Source organism: Saccostrea echinata, unplaced genomic scaffold, assembly GCF_033153115.1.
Source record: "Saccostrea echinata isolate AGI-Se365-2 ecotype Australia unplaced genomic scaffold, CSIRO_AGI_Sech_v1 ptg000029l, whole genome shotgun sequence".
Classification (NCBI taxonomy): domain Eukaryota; kingdom Metazoa; phylum Mollusca; class Bivalvia; order Ostreida; family Ostreidae; genus Saccostrea; species Saccostrea echinata.
This window is the reverse complement of record NW_026889778.1, coordinates 28,299,311-28,321,308: the sequence shown is the minus strand read 5'-3', so window position 1 is coordinate 28,321,308 and position 21,998 is coordinate 28,299,311. Positions and strand designations below refer to the sequence as shown.

Below are 21,998 nucleotides of genomic sequence, written 5' to 3'. Positions count from 1 at the left end.
ATACTGTAATTTATGTACTGAATAAAAGTTATACTTGTCACACTGTGAAAAAATATCAAGATGATATTTTTTTTCACTCTGAAAAATATCAAAAGTGCATCAAAACTCGAGATTTTCCTTCCCTTCACGAAGAGTACATGTACTAGTGTTATGAAAAATACGTGGTACTCCCTAGCCTGTTATAAGATACCGGTAAGAAGAGAGAGACTAAAACTGCTGAAGTTCCTCCAAATATATGTTGTTTAAAATTTTCAACATCACTATCGCTTTGCTATGACTCTACAACGGGTCAACTATCACGTCACTGTGCTACGAAAAGACAGCTAGAGGCAAAGGGAAAATCCACAGACCTTTGGATCGCTTTATTCGACTAACAAAATGGAGGGGAGGGGGGTATAAAAAAAAATTCGACCCCTCGTTCCCGCTTTACAATTAGAGGCCCAAGCAAGTTTCGAGTAAAGAAAGATAGGTCAATTTTGGAATTGATTTCAGGATATCTTAGGAAGTATATGGAATTGCAGAATGAACTTTGGTAGTAATGTAGATTGTTTTTATGTGAAGATATATGAATAGAAAGTGTATAATTTTAAATTATTTGATTTATTCATATTTCATTGGCGAAAGTGGAAACTCTTTGTGAAGTGTTCCATACCTTTATTTTTTTTTTATGCCCCCAGATTGGTCAGTCAGAACTCAGATTAAAACGATCTAAAGGTACGTGGGAAAATCAAAGAAAACGTAATAAACAGAAAATTCAATGCTTTGTAGCTGAATATGGAATCTTTCACGAGACAGTTTTATTTTTTGGAGATATTTTCAGGAGTCGACGCCCACGTGTGAAATAAATTCTATGTAAAACTACAAAGCATTGAATATCGTTTATTTACTTCAGATATCTATCTATCTGTCTATCTTTCTATCTAGCCAAATTGTAACAGTGGGTCGTGTATAAACAACAATCACGCCTCTGTCAGGGTTCAGCTCTAATTTTATTAGAGACACAGTGATCAATGGAAAACAAGAAAATAGCCCTGTAATTTAATACAACAACAATATTATATCGCATCAATTCAATTCTATCAATTCATCATTTATACATACATCTAGCTCTCATAGATAACATATTGGTAATCATATATAATAGACAAGATGTATCTAAATAAAGCAGATGAATTGATAGAATTGAATTGATGTGATATGATATGATGGTGCTGAACCCTGACAGAGGCGTGATTGTTGTTTATACACGACCCACTGGTACAATTTGGCGCCCACGTTGGGACACAGTGACAGAGCCTGCTCAGTAAACTGAGAGAACTGGAAGCAGATTACACCATGGTATTCCAAGGAGATGTAATTCATGACTGGTACCTGGAAAAACCAACACTGATGCTGACAGTTTATTCAGACTGAAGGAAACTGATACAATTTCTTCAGAGTCCATCAAAGCCATATGCCAGATAGGTCAACCTTATGCAGAGACATTATGTGTAGATGAAGAGATATGCTTGTTTATGCAACCTGTCAGTGAACCTGGAGAGCATTTTGATATTGTTGCATTGCAAGATGATGACAATACTATCTCATTGGAAACAGCAAGTCCTCACAGGAGTAAAACCTAGTAAGAACTAGCTCCAGACTGAAAATGACCTTATTTTTCATCGGAATTTTTCAAAACTAAAGATAAAGGATGGAATATTGATACGAGCAGTTAAAAACGAGGGAAACTATAGAGGAAATTCCACTCAGGCAGTTAGGGTGCCACATTCAGATGTTGTTTCAGACACACCTAGGTATAGGAATGAGTATGAAGTTCCTACGTGTTATAAATGTGGGCAGAAGGGTCATATAGCCATTGGATGTCGTGTACGAATGGATCATAGAAGGGCGCATTTAAACTCCAAGAAGCCAACGTCTGGGGACAAGGGGTTGGCAAGAGAACAAGGAGTCCCAAAGTTCCAATAATTGGATCATCAAATGAAATAAGAGTGTCCATCAATAATATATCATGTACAGCACTTATAGACTCCGGAGCTACAGTCTCGACAATTAGTGAATCCTTCTATTATGAAAGAAGTAGAGATGTAGAGCTACATTCTATAGAAGAGGCCACAAAGGTAGAATGTGCAGATGGACAACTTATGCCCTACATTGGATATGTCAGTGTAAATTTGACACCATTTGGCATCCCTGGACTAGACAAACTAAAAGATTGCGGACAGTTTGGAAGATGTGCCATATGAGATTCTATCCCAACCGAACAAGAACATTCCTGTTTTCAAGGTGAGGCGAGAGGTTGGCGAAGGACGATGCAGAGTCTTACATCGTAACCTATTATTACCAATAGGATCCAAGTTTACATCCTCTTTTCCTCCAGTACCCAAACCTAGGCAAGGAAGGAAGGCAGAGAATAGAGAAGAAACTGTAAATATTAATACAAATGATTCTCTTTTTATTTCAGATTCTGACAGTGAATTCCCATTTATAGGTAACCATATAGTGTCCAAGAATTTACTAGTAACAGAGACCTCCAGTCAAGAAGGTGACGACTTGTCTTCGACCGGAGAAGCTTCAGCAACTGGTTCAGAAGAGGACGCTCTTCAGAAGCAGGAGCCTGCGAATCAGACTGTTCAAAGGTGAAGACATAGTTGAAGAAGAAGATGCTGAAGAAGTAGATGATAACCAGCCTTCCATAAATGAAGGTGAACCATTTCAAGATACCTCAGTTCCTACTCCGCGGAAGTCGGCAAGACAAAGAAAGGTTCCAGAATGGACCAAGGATTATGTTATGATGACACAAGGTTAACCAGACTGGCTACGAAGAGCCACTTTTGTTGAGAAGATAATGAAAGATCGATTATCACAGAGTGTGGACTCTAATGTTTGCCAGATGGCTCTTTTAAATATATTAATGAACATTCCACATGAGTGTGTGGAAAGCTATGGCATTAAAAACAACACAGATGGGTATCTAAGGTCAAAAAGGATGATTTTTGTTTTGACGTCACAAACGTTGAAAGCCGTGCAAGTGCAACCACAGGCGCCTGAAGCCCCGCCCCCTCCCCTTTAATTAAAAAAAAATGTAAGAGCTTATAATTTATGAAAAATATAAAATTTCCCCGTCAATCACATCCATATCTCGTTCTATGCAATTAAGCAGATTGTACTTCTCATTGGGCACTGAGAACCGAGGTTGTATCTTGGAGGTAGAAGACAATTTAAGAAGGGAGGAATATAAAGGTTTGGGCGGTGGATATCGGCCTGGGTAGCTCAGTTGGTAGAGCACCTGACTAGTGATGCAGGGGTCCCAGGTTCAATTATCGGTCCAGCCATATATTTCCTCCTTTCCGGTTACACTTATGTGGCGTCAATTGAAAGCAATATCAAATTTTATCCATTGTCATTATCTTATAAAGGTATCTTTAATGCAGGCTATTAACTTCTTCTCTGAAACTTCTGAAGCACACATTGTTGACTTCTCGGACTTTGTTGCCTTACAAGCTGCTGAAATTCGTAAACGCTGCATCGTAAACTGTTGATTTTTTTTAACACTGATGCATCACTAGGTAAATTACCTTCTCTCAGAGACAACTGTCTTGCAAGCAGTTGATTTCTCAGACTTGTGTATGAGCTGTTGACTTCTTTAAGACCTCTGTAACACTATAAGCCCTCTACCAAATTTATAAATTCATCTCCCAGGGTGCAGGCCCCGGGTTTGGCTAAGTTGGTCATATATACATGTACATGTATATGGAATTCCAAATATTGTTCCCTGGTACTGGCCGTGCCCCTCCCCCTCCTCTAATTTTGCCAATAAATATAGTACACTATAGATATTCCCCCTCAATAATAACGTCTGAAGATTTTTTTTAGCTTGTCAAGGAATTTTTGCTTGGTATCGGTAGTGCCCCCCCCCCCCCCCCCGCCTCAATGAAAATTTTTGGTGCCCCCCCCCCCCCCCAATGAAATTGCTTCCTGCTTAACAGTTTACTTTTTCTTCTTACTCCTGAATTTCTAGGTGACAAGCTACATGAATACGCTAACAACTTGTCCAGGTCTGACTAATCTTATACTGTCTGTTGGCGTGACCTCAGACATAAGTTAATCTATTTCAAATTGTGTCATTTACTATGGATTTCTGTTTATTTCATTAATATATAATTTAAATTTAATTTAAGTTTTAATTTTATTAAAATTTATTTTTATTTTATTAAGATTTATTTTTTATTTAAGGGCAAATCCCTATAACTGCATACACAGTCAGATAAAAAGAACTCTAAATCGAGAAAGTCAAATACATTTTCCCGGAATTATGATTTCCTTTTGTGTTCATTCCTTCATTATCATGCATCACACTACTTCCAGTTGATGTTCAACGATCTAGGCATGGGGCTGATGGGCTATCGAGGATCGAAAGCGCATTTGTCATGATTTGAGGAGCACATTATATTACTAAAGGTTTGTTTTGTGTATGAAAAAATGCACACTAACGTTATGTCAATCTTTTTTGTTTGTGAAACTGTTAAATAGGATATGATACATCTTGATTAAGCTATAGTGCTAATGCGTATTAGTTTGTGTAGATTATGTTTTCATTAAATCTCTTCGTATCATTGTAAAATAGTGATGAGATTCAAATAAATGTATAAAAATGAATGAATTAGATTGTAACTATCTCCTGTGAACCTGCAATAAGCATGTATTGTCTTTGTATTATGGACATGATAGAAAATAAACAATAAAATACATGAAATGTTCTAATTTCAAGGTTTTTTGTCCACAGAGGATGAAGAGAGTGTTTGTTGGGGGTTTATTTCCTGGGGTAACAGAAGAGGAAATAAGGGACAGATTCAGTCGCTTTGGAGAAGTGACAGAGGTGGAAATCAAAAGAAAAAAGAATGGAGGTAAGTTACAGTAGGAAAACTATTTCTGGAGCATAAGGAAAGGTTTAAAGGATGTTTATTAGAATGAAAATATTCATTCTTTGCCTTGAAATATTTTTTGTGTGTGTTTTGAAAAAAAGATGTCACAATCCTAATAGAAAACATGTATGACAAACCAAAATAAAGGTTTTAGATGCAAATTTGTATAATTAAATTTATATTTTTGTGTACATTGGAAAAAAAGAAAATGAAAGGAAAAAAAGGAATTGAAAGAATTAAAATGAGCTTACCATAACTTTATCTTTCCTCATATTAATGTATAGACGTGTTTTAAATCTTTACCTGCATTTAAATGTGCAAAATCCCTGTGGATTACTGATTGTAATTTCTCACTTGAATGTGGATCACATCTCTCTCTTTTTTTTTTTTTTAATACAATTTATTGTGACAAAAATTGTTATTTTTTAAATATTTTATTTTTTCTGTATAAATTTCATCCAGTATTTGAAGAAGTGCTAAATATGAAATGCATGGCACTTGTTTGCTTTGGCTGCATATGCAGTAAAGATAAAAATGCTAGATTATAGTGCATGATGGATATATATATAAGTACTGGGTATGTATTTGCCATTCTTATTTTATAGAAGATTCTTCTGAAAAGATTTTTGCATATGTGAATTTGAACATCAGTGAGGAAAACTTGTCCAAATGTAAGTAATTTATTGTTTCATACAGGAACCTGGAATCTTGGACAAAAGCAATTTATTTATTGCGATGTTTTTGGCAGTGATTTTAATGTTTTACCTGTATTTTTAATATAATCTTTAGGAAGTAATTAGATAAATTTGCATAAATGTTTACATAACAAATGTTATTCAGCTGATTCATGTATACAATTTTCTAAAACAATGTATGTGCATTATGTTATTGTAGAAAATTCATTTTAGGTTTCAGTGTTTACAACAAGACAAAGTGGAGGGGTTCACAGCTGAAGCTACAATTAGCCAAAGAGGATTTTTTAAAAAGGTAACAATTATAACAAGCATTCTGAGAGTATTGCATGAGCAATACTAGTCCCCTACCGGCAGGTGTAATCTGGTTCTGTTCCTGTTAAGAATTGAAAATGCCATAATTCCGTCAAAAATTAATGAAGCGGGACGAAATGCAAACTTGACCTATAACTAATGAAGGTAAAGCCACATACCAAAAATCAGCTCAATATCTACAGGCGTTTAGAAGAAAATTGCGGAAAACCCGTAAAAATTGAAAAGGCCGTAATTCCGTCAAAAATCAATGAAGCGGAACGAAATGCAAACTTGGTCTGTAACTCATCAAGATACACTCACATACCAAAAATCAGCTCAATATCTGCAAGCGTTTAGGAAAAAAGTGCGGAAAACCAAGTGGGACAGACTGACAGACAGACAGAGGGACAGACAGACAGACAGACGGACAGACAGACAGACAGACAGACAGACGGACGGACAGACGGACGGACAGACTCAGAGGAAACCTATAGTCCCCTCCGGTTTCACCGGTAGGGGACTAATAAAACACAACACATTGAATTGGGTCTGTCAAAGAATATTCATGCAAGAAGGTATTGTAAAGGAGACAAAAGCAATGCAACTGTGTCATTATTTTTTCTAACCTTAACTCTCCTATAACCTTGACATTCTATTCTATTTTTTGCAGTTATCCTGGTTTAGGAAATATGTTTTAGTTATTTTCATCAAACTGGATTACATTGATATAAATTGGTTAAAGCAGTTCAACTGTGTCATTTTAAAGCATTTCAACCATACATACTCCAGAGATAATAGATAAATGCTACATATGAGAGAATGAACTTAAAACAATGAGACATTAGATGTTGGATAGATAGATTGAATTTAAACTATACCACTTTGCAAAAGACCACAACTTCTAAACGTACAAGTTCTGTATATGAAAAGAAAATGAAACTTATTCTTCCTTCTTTCATCATATTTTCCTACTGGGTATTATCTCAGACCACAGAAGCAAGGAACAATTCTTTTCATTTTTCAAAATAAAATTAATGTATCACTGGCTGGGCATTTATGTCCAATGGACATATATTTCTAGTTTAAATGATTTGATTGAGAATTTATCTGTATATGTATGCATAACCGATACTTGAATCAATTTCATGCAGACTTGGCAAGGAACGTGAAAATGGTTTTGCTGTTGAACCTAAAGTGAAATGCAAAAAGGCCATCCACCATGATCCGCTGAGAAATCAGGAAGGGATTCAGAATTTTCATATGCGGGGAGCTGTGCCAGGCACCAGCATACAGGGAGAGGAGGTGAATTTTAAAGTTGTGCATTTGATAAAATGTTGTTTTCCTCTCTTGGACGGTGTAATGTACAGAAATATATTTTCGTTTTTTTCCAAACTTCTCAGAATTATGCTAATCTAAACATTATGTTTTATAAATTGCAGATGGTACCGGTATTTTTTAATTGCTTGACTTTTTTATCTCACACAGAATTGGGTGGTTGGAAAGTATGGTAGAGTATTACCAATAGTCCACATTCCCAGCAAGCATAGCAAAAAAGTATCCTTTCTTGATTTTTTATGCCCTCCTTCGAAGAAGGGAGGGCATATCGCTTTGCTGCTGTCTGTAGGTCGGTCTGTCGGTCCATCAACAGTTTCCGTTAATTTTCTTTGCAGAGGTTGCACATACTGAAATGAAATTTGGTGTACAGATTTATCATAAGAATATTTTAGTCAAGTTTTATTTTGGGTACGATCGAGCAATTTTTGACAGAGGTATGCCCCTTGGACTTAGGAAAATTCCATTATTTGCAGTTTCCATTCATTTTCTTCGCAGAGGTTGCACATACTGAAATGAAATTTGGTATACAGATTTATCATAAGAATATCTAGGTCAAGTTCTGTTTTGGGTACGATTGAGCATCTTTTGACAGAGTTATGCCCCTTGGACTTAGAAAAATTCCATTATTGGGGGGGGGGGGGGGGGCATAAGTGTTTCACAAACATCTCTTGTTTCTTTTGTATTACCTAGTATGAAATCAAGACAAATGATTTATTTTAATCAATAATTCAATGGCAATATCTAATTAATATATTTTGAAAGTCTTGATTGAACAAAGTAGATGATGTTTTAAGATCACATATTTTTGGACTTGGAAAAAAAATCATTTTAAGATCACATATTTTTGGACTTGGAAAAAAAAACATGATGAAACTGAGACCAAAAAAGGTTAAAATGTTAATATACAGCTGAACTGTGGTATGTGGAACCTGGATGTCTCAAATACCATGGATATGTCGATGCGATTTGAAAGTCCCAAGCACTTTTTCTTTAATTATTTTACCCTTAATATCTCGAACCTTTGGATATCTAAGAGTTTTTTTCTTGGTCCCATTGACTTAAAAATAAAGAGGTCCAACATTATACCTTTAGCACAAATGGCTATTTAAGCTTGAAGAAGAATCTACATTGAAATCACTTATTTTTTTTGTGGATTTCATTTTTGTTGTTTTTGTTGAGAGACCCATACATGTATCTTAAAATTCATGAAATTTAAAAATTTGAACCATTTCTCTACCATCACTTCATCAGCCATGAAATAAAATCCCCATCAACCAATATTTCTTATTTCAAACCATGAAAATTTCACCCTGGGAAAATATTGAAGTCATTTTTCAGTTTTCATAATTTTTTCTAAAAAAATGTATATAATAAATATATATATAAATATATATAAAAATATACATAAAAAATATATGTATAATAAATAACACAGGGTGTCCCAAAATATATGATACCATTTGAAATACCTGCCACAATGACATCACTTGGCCAATTTCTTTGATATATGTCTCTAAAAATATTAGAATAAGTACAATTTTTAAGCAACAAAATATTCCAAAAAAATTCTCACACTTATGAAATTGCAGCATATCAAATATACATCAAATTTTTGCACAAAACTGGAATTTCAATCAAAATGGATTATCGAAAGAGCTAGATTTCCTCATTTTGAAACTGTAATTATCAATCCTAGTCTTAGGTTACTGCTGCTAAACCCAAACCAGAATCTTTAACATATATAAAAGGTTTACCTCTGATGAAAATCAAGAAGTTACTACCGAGACAGGCACTGTTGTCTCAAGTTAAGGAACCTCGCACAATGTCTAGACATTATTATTACACAGATAGAATGTCATTTATAGGGCATCATTTAAAAACCATTGCATTTTTCAAAGTGAACTCATTTTATTGTTTTCTTTTTAATGACTGTCAAATTATGTGAATAAAATTGGACAGTGTATGTAATGTTTATAATGCATTTGTTGTAATTCAATATTCATTACCTTAGGTTTTACAGAATCTTGAAATGGTATCATATATTCTGGGACACCCGGTATTTAATTTTTTTATAGATTTCCTGAGATTTAATATATGGACAACATGATTAAAATACATAAATGTGTTTTTAATGTGCTGACAAAGGTCAGGTGTGGTAAAGAGGTCATGGATAACAGATAAAACATAAATTATAAATTTTCATCCTCACCAGTGATCAAATTTTACCCTATACTTAATTTGCTTGAATTTCCTCTATTTTCCTTCATCTTTCAGAAATTTGTCACCATTGAACTACCAGGTGGTTCTCCCTATAAATAGTTGGAGATTGCTATTAAAGGGGAAAAAACTCTTAATTCTAACTCCACTGCATATGGTGTTTTCCCAAGCAAATTATATGTAAACTAAAATTTACCTCTATAAATCAAAATCACTGCATGAATAAATGGAAAAGAATTTCTATATCAATTTGCAGGTAGAGTACATGAGAAAAACACTGAAAAACAAGCTAATTCAATGGATTTATGTACCCTGCTGAAGGACAGAAATTCATTTGAGATATAAGCCAGAAATATTTTGTAATAATAATACAGGTTTGTGCAGACCTTGACTTTTGACCCTTTTACCTCAGAATCAATTGGGGTTGTGATTTCCTTATAGACAGCATTGACAGACAGACAAACAGATCCAAATTAATTAATATTTCCCACTTTTTATGAAAGCAGGGGACTAAAAAAGATGTTTTCAGATATTGCATATAAATTCAATAGCCCTTAATGAAAAAAATCAGATAATGACTATAGATCCTTCCAAGTTCTGTCACAATGTCAAAAGGGTAAAAGAGGAGGAGCAAGAACTTGATAACTGTGATACCAAGAAACTAACCTGGGCATTGAAGGAAAAAAATCCAGAGAAGATGAAGAAACGAATCGGAGATGTCCGCTCAACCTCCAAGTTTGCCGGCAGAAAATATCATCAGACCAGTGTTTCTGCTGAGGACCTAACACAGAGGTTGAATGGTGTTACTGGAGAGGAGGACGATTTGGAGATAGTTCCTCTGAAGGAAAGCACAGGAAGTGCAAAACTTGGAGCATGTGCAGATGGAGATTCTGATTCAGATTATGAAGCAATTAAAAATTCTGTCACGAAAGATAAAGGCAGAGTTTCATCTAGTGAGACTGAACGTTCATCAAAAGAGAAAAACACTGAAAAAGGTTCAAAAAATGTTAAATTGTCTGAAAGGTTCACAGAAACTACTAGCAAGAAAAATAACTCTTCAAAAATTGTTCATGATTCTGAGAAATCTGCAGGTGCTTCAAGTTGTGTTGTGAATTTCATGGAAGATGATTCAGATAAGGAATCTGTTTCATCTGCTGACACAGATGTCATTGTTGCCAAGCAACCTAATAGGAATTCTGGGAAAACTTCAATTCAATCCACGAGTTACTCTGTGACACAGGGAATTAACGAATTTTCAGATGGATTAACAGTGGAAGAATCTAGAAGCGAGTCTAGCAATTTTAATTATGAGAGTGATGATAGTTTAAGTGCAGTAGGTTATGAGAGGTTAGCAAAAAGAATTGAAAAGGAATATCAGAGGAAATTTAATAGTGACATGACAAATAATGAAGGAAATCTTGATTTTGAAGTAACTGGGACTTCTTTGAAGAACAGTTCACCAGACAAACAGAAAATATTACTTGTGACAGGAAACATAAAAGCTAAGAGAACAATGAAAACTGAGCTTGTGTCTGAACGCAGTACCAACAATGATTCAGTGCAAAATAATTCTGTGTCAAATTCTGATGATGATTCAGTGCAGGTCAGTTACGAGGAAACTTTCAGTTTAAGTGCGTCAGAAGGCAGCTGGGAAGATGATAGGCTCAAGGAAGATACAGCAGGAACTGAAAATATAGCAAAGAAATTTAAAAGTTCATCAGGACAAACTGGACCAAAGTGTGTCTTACCTCCTTTTAAAGGAACTTCGTCTCTGTACAGTTCTGATGTTGGCAAGAACCAGGGGAGCATGTGCAATAGAAATGATGTGGAAGATTCTCCAACAGAAAAAGAAACAAAGACAAAAAAGGTAATCACATCACCTTCTAAAGGAACTGTCATGGTAGATTCTTCTATTAAAAACACTAAAAATTCCATAGAAAAGAATGAAACCAAGACTCAGGATGGAAAATTAATAAAAAATAAGAAGGCTACTGAGAATTTTGTTCAAAGTCATTCATTGGAAGAAGGAGTGAAAAAGTGTGAATCAGAAGTGACTGCTGATGTGGATATTAAACAGAGGAGCCAGGCCTCGGATAGAAAGAGAGTGGAGTCCATGATGGAGACAAAGGAAACAGAAGTGACTGCTAATGTGGATGTTAAACAGAGAAGTAAGGCCTCAGATAGAAAGAGAGTGGAGTCCATGATGGAGAGGACAAAGGAAGCAGAGATGAAGAAGAGAGCCATACAGCAAGCCCTCAAACTGGTCAGTCATTGTCAGAGGGGTTAGAGCCGGAATAATAGCAATGTCAAGTAGGGCAGTATTACTGTAGATTCCTTGTTTAATGTGAGCACTTAATGTTGTGAGATAGCTCTCAGAAGTCAAATCATGAAAACATTAATTGGCATGTGGATGGTGGATCAAAGATTTGACATGGGTTTTAGCACCATAAAAATAAAAGCAAGTTATTTTATTTCACGAGTGGTGCTTCTTGCGAAATTAAATGATGATTAATTTCTCAGGTATATTCAGGAATTTACAGTAATAACTATGAAAACCCATAATTCTTTGCTGAATTAAAAAAAAAAATATTTGATTAGTTATTCAATAAATGTTTGTCAATTTTTTTTCCAAATGTTTTCAATTGAAGTTAATTTTTCTAATTTGCTTGTTTGAAAAAGCATATTTGAATACAAAATTTAATATTTTAATAGGTCCTAGCTGTAATATTTTCTGGTAAAAATGAGCATATATTCTTTAAAGAAACAAAATTGTCTCCTTGACATGAATAAAAAGTAGAAATAATAGTTATTCATGATTATAAATCTGTCTTAGAACTCAAAGGAAGAAAGACCCAACAAGAAGATAGTGTTTGAGTCTGATAGCAGTGATGCAGAAGACAAGCAGATGGAAGAGGGGGGAGATAGAGTTCAGACAGCGAATAAAACCAATGTAAGCTCCATACATCAATTATTACTCATATCAGGAAGATCAACTATTGAAGAATGTCTTTATTTACTTTATGTGAACGTTAATGGTTCAAATATTTGCTTCAAGTAAATAAAAAAATATATATATTTTTAAATATGCTGTGTTTGAAGTCACAGTACCTCAAGTCTGGTGTATAATAGAATTATTGATTTTAAGAATAACTTTCTGCCTAACAATTTTCTCCAATGAAACGGACATGTTATTTTTAATGTGGTTTGTAATGTAGACTGAGAGAGAGAAGAAGCCGGCCCTGTTTGACAGCTCCTCTGAGGAGGCATCAGATGAGGATTCAGACAAAGAGAGGTTCAGAATACGGCCCGAATTTGAGGGAAAAGCAGGAAAAAAGGTTTACCTCTTCCTTTTTTTACACTGTAAATTCAGTATTTTTTTTTTTTGAAATATTCTCCCTGATAGAAACTGATAAGCCACAGCAGTTCTCTTGCATATGTGGTTACCTGAGTTCTAAACTGCTAGGTACATGTGTACTAGTGCATGAGGAAACAACTTTCTATCTTTTTTATTTAAATCATCATCATGAAACATTGCAAGCTTAAGTCAGAATCTGCAATTTGTGCTGAAATGGTGTAGAATTTACATAGAAACATCTAAAGACTGTTTCATGATCTTGGGGTAAAGACTGAGGTTTTATTTTCTGTCATGAAAATTTCAGCTGATGAAGCTTCAATCCAGATTTAAGAATGATGAGAGATTCAAACTGGATGAGAAATTTATAGATGAAACTGACTCGGAAAAAAATGGCAGCTCTGACGAGGAAGATGAAAGTAATTTTAAACTTATTTATTTTAAATGTTAACATGTAAAGCCTTCTCATTTTAGATGCACGTAAAGATATTGATATACATGCATTCATGGACGACAAAACATTCAGAATTTAATTATTCAGTTTGATTGAAAATTATCACAGATCTGTACTTGGGAACAAGTAAAACTCGGTTATGAAGAAGTCATTGGTACTTTGAATTTTGTTTCCTTAAAACCATGATTATTAAAAGAACAAAGTGCAAAGTCCCGTTTGAGATTAAAAAAAAAAATCCTTACAACCAAGATTTCCTTAAAAGCGAGTTCTCTATAACTAAGGTTACTGTATAGAAGACTCTTTCAATATCACAGATATTTACTTGCAGTATGTTGTATGTTTTTAGATTTTGCATTTTCTTACCAGTTTAATGTTATTTCCATAGTGTGTTTTGTCTGCAGGATTCAAGCCTCCAACAGAGAATGATGATGAAAAGTCCAGGGCATTAAAAATCTTGGAAGAAGTGGTAGGATCCAAGGCATTAAAGAAAGTACAGAAGAAGAAGACCATGTTCAAGTAAGACATTGAAAAAAAAAAATACAATGATGCACATTAAAGTGGTAAAATTTTCTGTTTGAATGGAATATTAATATTTTTAGCTTTGGTTATTACATAATGACACACTTATTTCTTTAGAAAGGAGAAGTTGGTTCTCATTTGTGTCAACTCAAACGAACTCGAATAATTTATGAAATAAATAACAAGGATGTAGGTACAGAACTGCTCTCCCAACTGCATTTTCATCTTTTTTTGAAAGTATAATAACCAGAAAGACAAATAAACGGATGTTAGCAATAAAAGAAGATGACATATTAAACCTATATAAGCAGTAAAAGAAGATGACATGTAGTAGTGTTAGAGTGGGCAGGGAAAGACGAGTCTTCACTGAGAGAGAGAGAGCCCTCAATTGTCATAGATTCTTTCACATGCATCATTCCAATACCTGTAAAACAGGTATTCTGTAAATACAATAGCCAATCAGATTGGCAGTCTACATACACACCAGGTAAACAGTTGTTTGATTGATACATGTGTTGTGATAATTTTGATAAACATGAAAAATACATAAATACATATATATATATATATATATATTGGTCGCAGAGAGTGGGGTGCCTTTAAACATTGCAACGAGCATTGCTTTCTTGTATATAAAGAAATAGGTGTGTCATGATCGGAATTCTATAAGAAAGACCAAAACATTCTATTCAAACGATAAAAATTTAACCACTTCAATGAGTGAGCATAATTATATTTTACTTTCTTGATGGCATACTGTAAACAACTAATATTCACGTCATCTTTTATTTGCAATTCGTCGGTTTAAAATCTATCCACGACAATTAATTTCCGTGACTGAGGAGACATTCTTTACAAATACAAAACAAAATAAATGGTTTGCACCTAGTAATATTCACGAGTAAAGGTAGGTCGCGAAACTCGCGAATATTTCTCGCAAGCGAATTAAAGTTGGTTTACAGTATTTCTTTGAATTAAATTTGACTTATGTATTTATGAACTTGAATTGTGCAAATGAAAAAGCTGTGTCTGATTTAAAACATAATATAGGGTAGGGGAAAAATGTTCACCATGGTATCGATTCACCCTGGTATTTTTTCTCGGTCTGATACACGGTGCAAAATCTCCATTTTTGGTTCAATTCATTCAAATCAATTTCTCTATAGTCGATTTGCACGTAGATTAAGTGACTGGATTTGGTGAAACAAAACTTGAAACAACATTGAATGTGTTTCCTTCTATCAAAATGCATCAAAAATAACCTTACTCAGACAAAATTATATGATACGTATTGTATCATGATGGAGGCATGTTGTTCCCCCCTAATATAGGGTCATTTTATAAAAACACTAGTTTTGTATGTCATTTTGATTGAAGAGACGTGTCTGCCATTCATTTTGACCCTACCAAGGAAGATCACAAACAGTTTGAAATGGAGCCACAGATGAAGAAAAAGAAAATAAAAGCAGTACAGAGGTAGAATTATTCTTTATATTGCTGACTTAACAAAAGTCACTTTTCTTTGCTTTTTGTCTGCCATTGCTCAAAATGGGATGCATACTGAATTATAATTTCTTTATGATAAATTTTACTAACTGTAGTGTTAAATGTACTGGTATACTAATATAGTTGAACTTTGGTATCTGGAACACTGATATCTTGAATACCGTGGATATGTCGAAAAGATTTTGAAGTCCCAACCATTTATATTTTTTAAAGAATTTTACCCTTGATATCTCGAACACTTGGATATCTTAAAGTTTTGAAATGGCCCCCATTGAGTTGGGGATAACAGGGATTGATTATATAGGTCTTTAATTGTAAATTTCTAATAGAATTTATCATTTCAAAGTTCCACTTTCAGATGGAAAAAAATTATTTACATAAATGTTTTAAATTGTGATGCATTCAAGAATGAAACTTTTCAACAATGAATCTTCATAGGAAAACGAGCTTCTCCTCAGATGAGGACACTGAGGCTGTAGATCCAGACAGACACAAGGAGCCCATTGAGGAGGTCCCAGAGGTGACAAAGGAGAGGTTCTATCAGGTGGCCTCAGATTCCTTCAAGGAGACATTCTCAAACAAAACATCAGATGTGGTGGACTCCCAGTTCTCACTCCTGTCTGTGTTCGGGAGGCAACAACAGCAGACTGCAGACAGTGATGAAGAAATGCCAGGTACACAGTCACTGATATATGCTGTGAAATCATTAATTTTCATGGAGGTTTACTTTTCAACTTTCTCATGGTATGAAGTGATCCATGAATTCATGTCCTCCACAAAATTTCAAATTTCAAATATACCAATATATCAAATCAACACCTCTTCAACCATGAAATCAAATCCCCACAAAGCAGTATTTTTTCCTCGAACATTGAAAATCTGACCCCATGAAAATATGTAATTTATAGTAATTCACAAAAGACTGATAAGTCAGAAAAGGGCTTATTTTGATCTTGCAAGAAAAAAAAATATTCAGGGAATTTGTGAAAGGCATTTTATAGAAAGATCCATTCAGTCCATTTTTTTTCACAGACACATCTTGTGGAGAGTATTATGAAAAAAAAAATCTTCATGTATTAAACTGTGAGTTTGTCTCTGACAGCTCCACACTCAGTTTTCACAATAGGATGGTAACCAACAGGAAAGCACTCATGTCCAGTGAACATTATTTTAGTCTAGCATTTAATCAATCTATAGACCAGAATTCATAAAAAGCACTATCTATACATTGTACCAGCTAAATATTGATATAGGAACTGAAAATAGATAATGTATGTACACTATTATTGTACATGTATATTGCCATGTTTTCTCTAAAAATGTTCCCTTTGTTTGATAGTAATGAACAGTTGTTTTCTTCATTAACAAAACTATTTTTGTGCAGTAATCATTTATGCCATCTGAGTATTTTTTTTCAATTCTCTTCCAGAAGTAGAACAGATCGAATCCAATTCCAGTCAGAAGGCGGGGCAGTTACTATGGAAACAGCATGTTGACAGTAGCCACGAAAATATGACATCGGACGAGGAAGCTGAGTATGTCTGTACATAAAAAAAACAGAATTTTTCATAAATATCTACTATACCCCAAAATGGTAATAACATGTGACTATGCCAGTCGTTATAAGAACGTTGTTATTTTGGATTTTTGAACAAGAAATTTAATCACATTTGTTTTTTGGGGAAGACTAGAGACATGTTTATTCCAAATTGTCAAAAACAAGTAAAAAATATTTTGATAAAATACTGATTTACATGCATTTAATTCGAGAGTTAATAAACAGTACATCCTTACTCACTTAGTCCTTTTTGTGCTGGGAGCATAGATGGCCTTACAGTATATTCTTGCTTTGCTTAAGGTGCATGTGAACTAAAAAATAATTAATTTCTCTGCAGGACCAATGTACCAGTCAACTTGTTTACCAGTAGCCAAAGTACCTTTTTCTTCACTGAAGATGATGAAAGAATAAAAGGTTTTTACAATTATCATTTCTTCTGATGAAAAATTATTTTGTTACAAAGTGGTATAATTGTTATTCATAAATTCCCCTCATATAATCAAAGTGGAAAGCTAAAACTTTGATTTTTAGCATTGTGCATTGCATGTTAGTTTTTGATAATATTATATACATGTTTACCGACATTAGGATTTTGTATAGCATGTAACAAGACCTTTTAGAAAATGCTTGGTCACTTACTTGTATTTTGTTCTAATTTTGACCGTTGAAACAAGATATTTAACTACAGAAATCAAAGGTTCAAGTGAACTTTTCCGATCTCCTGTAGTCCGTCTTCTGTCAGTCTGTTAATTTTTATGCCCCCGGATCGAAAGATCCCGGGGGTATATTGTTTTTTGTCCTGTCTGTCTGTTTGTCTGTTTGTTTGTCTGTTTGTCTGTCTGTCTGTTGTCAACTTTAACCTTGCCCATAACTTTTGATTGGTTGGAGCTATGACTTTCATATTTCACATGTGTATTCCTTGTGACAAGACCTTTCTTTGGGTACCATCATATTTGATCTTTTGACCTTGACCTTGGAGTTTGACCCACTTTTGCAAAATTTTATGAGACTTTCACCTTGGCCATAACTTCTGAACAGTTGGAGCTTGGGGTTTCAAACTTCACATGTGTATTCTTTGTGACAAGGCCTTCTTTTGGATACCAACCACTTTGACCTTTTGACCTTGACCTTGGACTTTGACCTACTTTTGAAAAACTTTAACCTTGGCCATAACTTTTGAACAGTTGGTGCTTAGGGTTTCAAACTTCACATGTGTATTCCTTGTGACAAGACCTTCCTCTGGATATCAACCACTTTGACCCTTTTGACCTTGACCTAGGAGTTTGACCTACTTTTGAAAAACTTTAACCTTGGCCATAACTTTTGAATGGTTGGAGCTAGGGCTTTCATACTTCACATATGTAATCCTTGTGACAAGACCTTCCTTTGAATACCAATGACTTTGACCTTTTGACCTTGATCTAGGAGTTTGACCTACTTTTGAAAACTTTAACCTTGGCCATAACTTTTGAATGGTTGATGCTAGGGCTTTCATACTTCACATATGTTATCCTTGTGACAAGACCTTCCTTTGGATACCAACCACTTTGACCCTTTGACCTTGACCTAGGAGTTTGACCTACTTTTGAAAAACTTTAACCTTGGCCATAACTTTTGAATGGTTGGTGCTAGGGCTTTCATACTTCACATATGTAATCCTTGTGACGAGATCTTCCTTTGGATACCAACCACTTTGACCTTGACCTTGACGTTTGACTTTTATTTAAAAAACTTTAACCTTCACCATAACTTTCGAACAGTTGTATCTAGGTCTTTCAAATTCCACAGGTGTTTTCCTCGAGACAAGATCTTTCTTTGGGTATCAACATTTTTTATCTTTTGGCCTGGATTTTGACTTGCATTTGAGAAACTTTAATCTTCGACATAAGCTGCCATACGGGAGCATAGTGTTTCACAAACACATCTTGTTTTTTTTTTTTTACATTTTTGACTTCTTCTGTGGAATCAATGGCCTAAATTCAACTAAACTTGCCACACAGCATTCTTGGGTGAAAGGAATTCAAGTTTCTTCAAATGAAGGACTATGTGAACTCTTTCAAGGGGAGATAATTTAGAAATAATGAAAGCTTTCTGACATTGTGTAAATTTTAATTTGATCAAATCATGTGCCCAGGATAAGAGAAGGACTCAACAGTGGATCAGATTTTAAGGTGGTGGTATATAAGAAAAGATTCTTTAAAATTCTTTATTCTTTAAAATACTCATCTCAAGCAAAACAGGGCTATGATAATTAATATGCAAATATCCTCTGGTGGTAGAGATTAGACATTTAAATATTCAAGAATTCTCAGGTTGTGCAGATTCAAGTTTGTTCACATTGTGTTCCCTGGGATTAGTGTGGGGCCACAACTGGGGATCAGAATTTTATTTTGGAATATATGGGAAAAATTCATTATGTCCTCTTCTCAAGATTAGCATGTCCATGGAGGTTACTCTGGTGAGCTTTATGGTCCATGGCCCTCTTGTTCTGTTACCTCTTGGTGACATTAATAGACATGTACATACATCTTGAATGTTGCTATTGCAGACAGTAGATGTTTTTTTTATTATTATATTATTGGGATATTCTAATTATTAATGTAATTGACCACATATTTTGCTCTTGTTTAAATCAGTATTTGTTTGCATTTTTTTTTTTGAAAATTTTTATTTATCTCTTTATACATCAGAGGGCATTCAGGAGTTTTGCAGGAAAGAGGATTTGGAAACAATCAGAGAAAAATGGCTTGAAAATAGACAGAATCTTGTAAATGTAAGCTCTAATTATATTCAGTAAAAGAGACTTTGTGGAAACAAAGCTTCTCGGTTTTCTTGGTTTTAGAGTAGTAAATGCTTTTCCTCACATAAAGTACTATTTAACTGAATTCATAATATGTAAAGAAGGGCCAGTTAATTAAAAAAAATGTTTTGTTTTTCAGGCATACACAACAAAACATAAAAGTTTGTCAAGAAAAAAGAGGATAGCTCAGAAAAACAAAAGAAGAAAATGAACTAGTATTTTAAAGAGAGAAAATGCTTCAAATTTTTATACAAAAAAATATCAATAAAATTTCTAAATATTACCAAATGAGCTTTATTCTATTTTACAACATAGACATCACATTTATTGTACTGTTTAACTTAATTCGCTATCAAAATGTCAGGAAAAAAAGATTTGAAATCATACACTGTTGTACAAATTCTTATAGAAATGTAGAATATCAATTATTATGGAGATTGATAAAGCTTACTTGAACTTGTACAATATCTGATTGGTGAAAAGGAGGGAAACCATATCTCCATCATTGAACTGTTTGTATTCCTATATTCTGTCTAAGTATTAGCATTTTTATGCATTCATCATATCTTACATGCATAAATTTTTATACCCCACCATGAATATGGAAGGGGCATATAGTGTTTGTCGTGTCTGTCTTCTGTCCTTCCATCACACTTTGCATTTAGCTCAGTTTAAAAGAAAGTATTCAAGAAATTTTTATCAAACTTCATATGCTGATACATATTGATGAGAGCTATTTAACTGCATCAACATTTTTTGACCTTGACCTTTCCTTTGACCTCACTTATCAAAAATTATGTAAAGTCCAGTTTTAAAGAAACTATTCAAGATAGTGTAATCAAACCTCATATGCTGATACATATTGATGAGAGCTATTCAACTTCATCAACACTTTTGACTTTGACCTTTCCTGTTATGTTGACCTCACTTTTAAAAAAAAATTGTGTTCATCTCAGTTTCAAAGAAACTATGCAAGATATTTTTATCAAACTTCATATACTGATACATGTTGATGAGAGCCATTCAACTGCTTCAACATTTTTTGACCTTGACTTTTCCATTGATCTTGACCTCACATTATTTAAATTTGTGCTTATCTCAGTTTCAAAGAAACTATTCAAGATATTTTTTTCAAACCTTATATGCTGTAACATTTTGGCAAGAGCAACGTTTTTTGGCCTTGAACTTTCCTTTGGCCTTGACCTTATGAAAGAAATCTGAGGTCAAGATCAAAGGAAAGGTCAGGGCCCAAAAAATTGTGTTTATCCAAGTTGCAAAGAAAACATTCAATTTTTTTTTCTCATAAATAGTATGCTTATACATATAAATGAAAGCTATTCAATTGCATGAACATGCATATTTGACCTTGACTTTTCCTTAACCTTAACCTCATTTTTCAAAAAAAAAATTGTGACTAGCCCAGCTTTAAAGAAACAAAAGTTTTAATCAAAGCTTATATGCTAATGCATTTTTAGTGAGTGCTATTGAATTGCATCAAAATTTTTGGACCTTGACCTCACCTTTGGCCTCTTTTCTTAAATTTGCATTTAGTGCTTAGTGCTAAAGAAATTGTTCAAGATATTTTTATGTTAGCATATGCACTGATACATAATTTGGTGAGAATTTATCAATTTGGTCCATTTTTAGCTCTTCTGAGCCAAAGGCTCAAAGAGCTAATGCTATGGCCATTTGTGCGGTGTGAGTAAACTTTTTAGAATATGGGCCATAACTTAAGAACCCCTTGGCCAATTATTGTCAAATTTGTCACAGGGTATCCTTGGCTCAAGGGCTCCCTTTTTTACTAAAACTAGGGTTGTGACCCTTAAACAAGGGGAGATAATTAGGAAAATAGAAACAAAAGTACCGGTTGCTAAAAAATCTTCTTCTCAAGAACCACTGGGCAGATTATCACCAAACTTACACAAAAGGATGAGGATATGTGTAGATTAAAAATTGTTCAAGGCATCACCCTGGGGCAAAGGGCGTGGTCTCAAGGTCACTTCAAAGTTGACCAAAAATTACATTTTATTAAAATGTTGATATTTTGCTTACTATAAGGACTAGGATCATCAAATCTTGTCAGTTGATGCATCTAAGGACCTCATATCATGTTGACTCAAAAGTAGGTCATGGTGACCTACTTTTTAAATTTTGCGGCCATTCTTTTTCAAAATGATTTAGAGGCATATTTTGAACAATTTAAGGTGTATGATCATCAAACTTTGTCAGTTGATGTATCTTGGGTCCTCTGAGTACGTCAACTAAAAAGTAGGTTACCTTGACCTACTTTTTGAATTTTATAGCTTATCTTTTTCAAAACAATTAAGGTCATTAATTTGAATACTGAGA

General features: G+C 34.2%; 1 protein-coding gene across 1 annotated transcript; it reads left to right on the top strand.

Moving 5' to 3' along the window:
- Positions 1-4,385: 4,385 nt before the first annotated feature.
- LOC133195766 (nucleolar protein 8-like) lies at positions 4,386-19,937 on the top strand. Its single transcript, XM_061331695.1, has 17 exons — positions 4,386-4,458; positions 4,784-4,904; positions 5,528-5,593; positions 5,831-5,909; positions 7,060-7,210; positions 7,394-7,462; positions 10,032-11,723; positions 12,294-12,410; positions 12,676-12,795; positions 13,120-13,231; positions 13,668-13,782; positions 15,163-15,261; positions 15,730-15,965; positions 16,721-16,826; positions 17,187-17,263; positions 19,540-19,622; positions 19,789-19,937. The coding sequence occupies exons 2-17, from the start codon at positions 4,787-4,789 to the stop codon at positions 19,858-19,860; spliced, it is 3,312 nt and encodes a 1,103-aa protein (XP_061187679.1). The 5' UTR covers positions 4,386-4,458; positions 4,784-4,786; the 3' UTR covers positions 19,861-19,937.
- Positions 19,938-21,998: the final 2,061 nt, after the last annotated feature.

Excerpts from the sequence above, each read along its gene's own strand:
- LOC133195766 (XM_061331695.1), top strand. The coding sequence starts at position 4,787 with ATGAAGAGAGTGTTTGTTGGGGGTTTATTTCCTGGGGTAACAGAAGAG. Across the intron at positions 16,827-17,186 it reads ACATCGGACGAGGAAGCTGA|GACCAATGTACCAGTCAACT; the intron begins GTATGTCTGTAC and ends ATTTCTCTGCAG. Across the intron at positions 17,264-19,539 it reads AGATGATGAAAGAATAAAAG|AGGGCATTCAGGAGTTTTGC; the intron begins GTTTTTACAATT and ends TTTATACATCAG.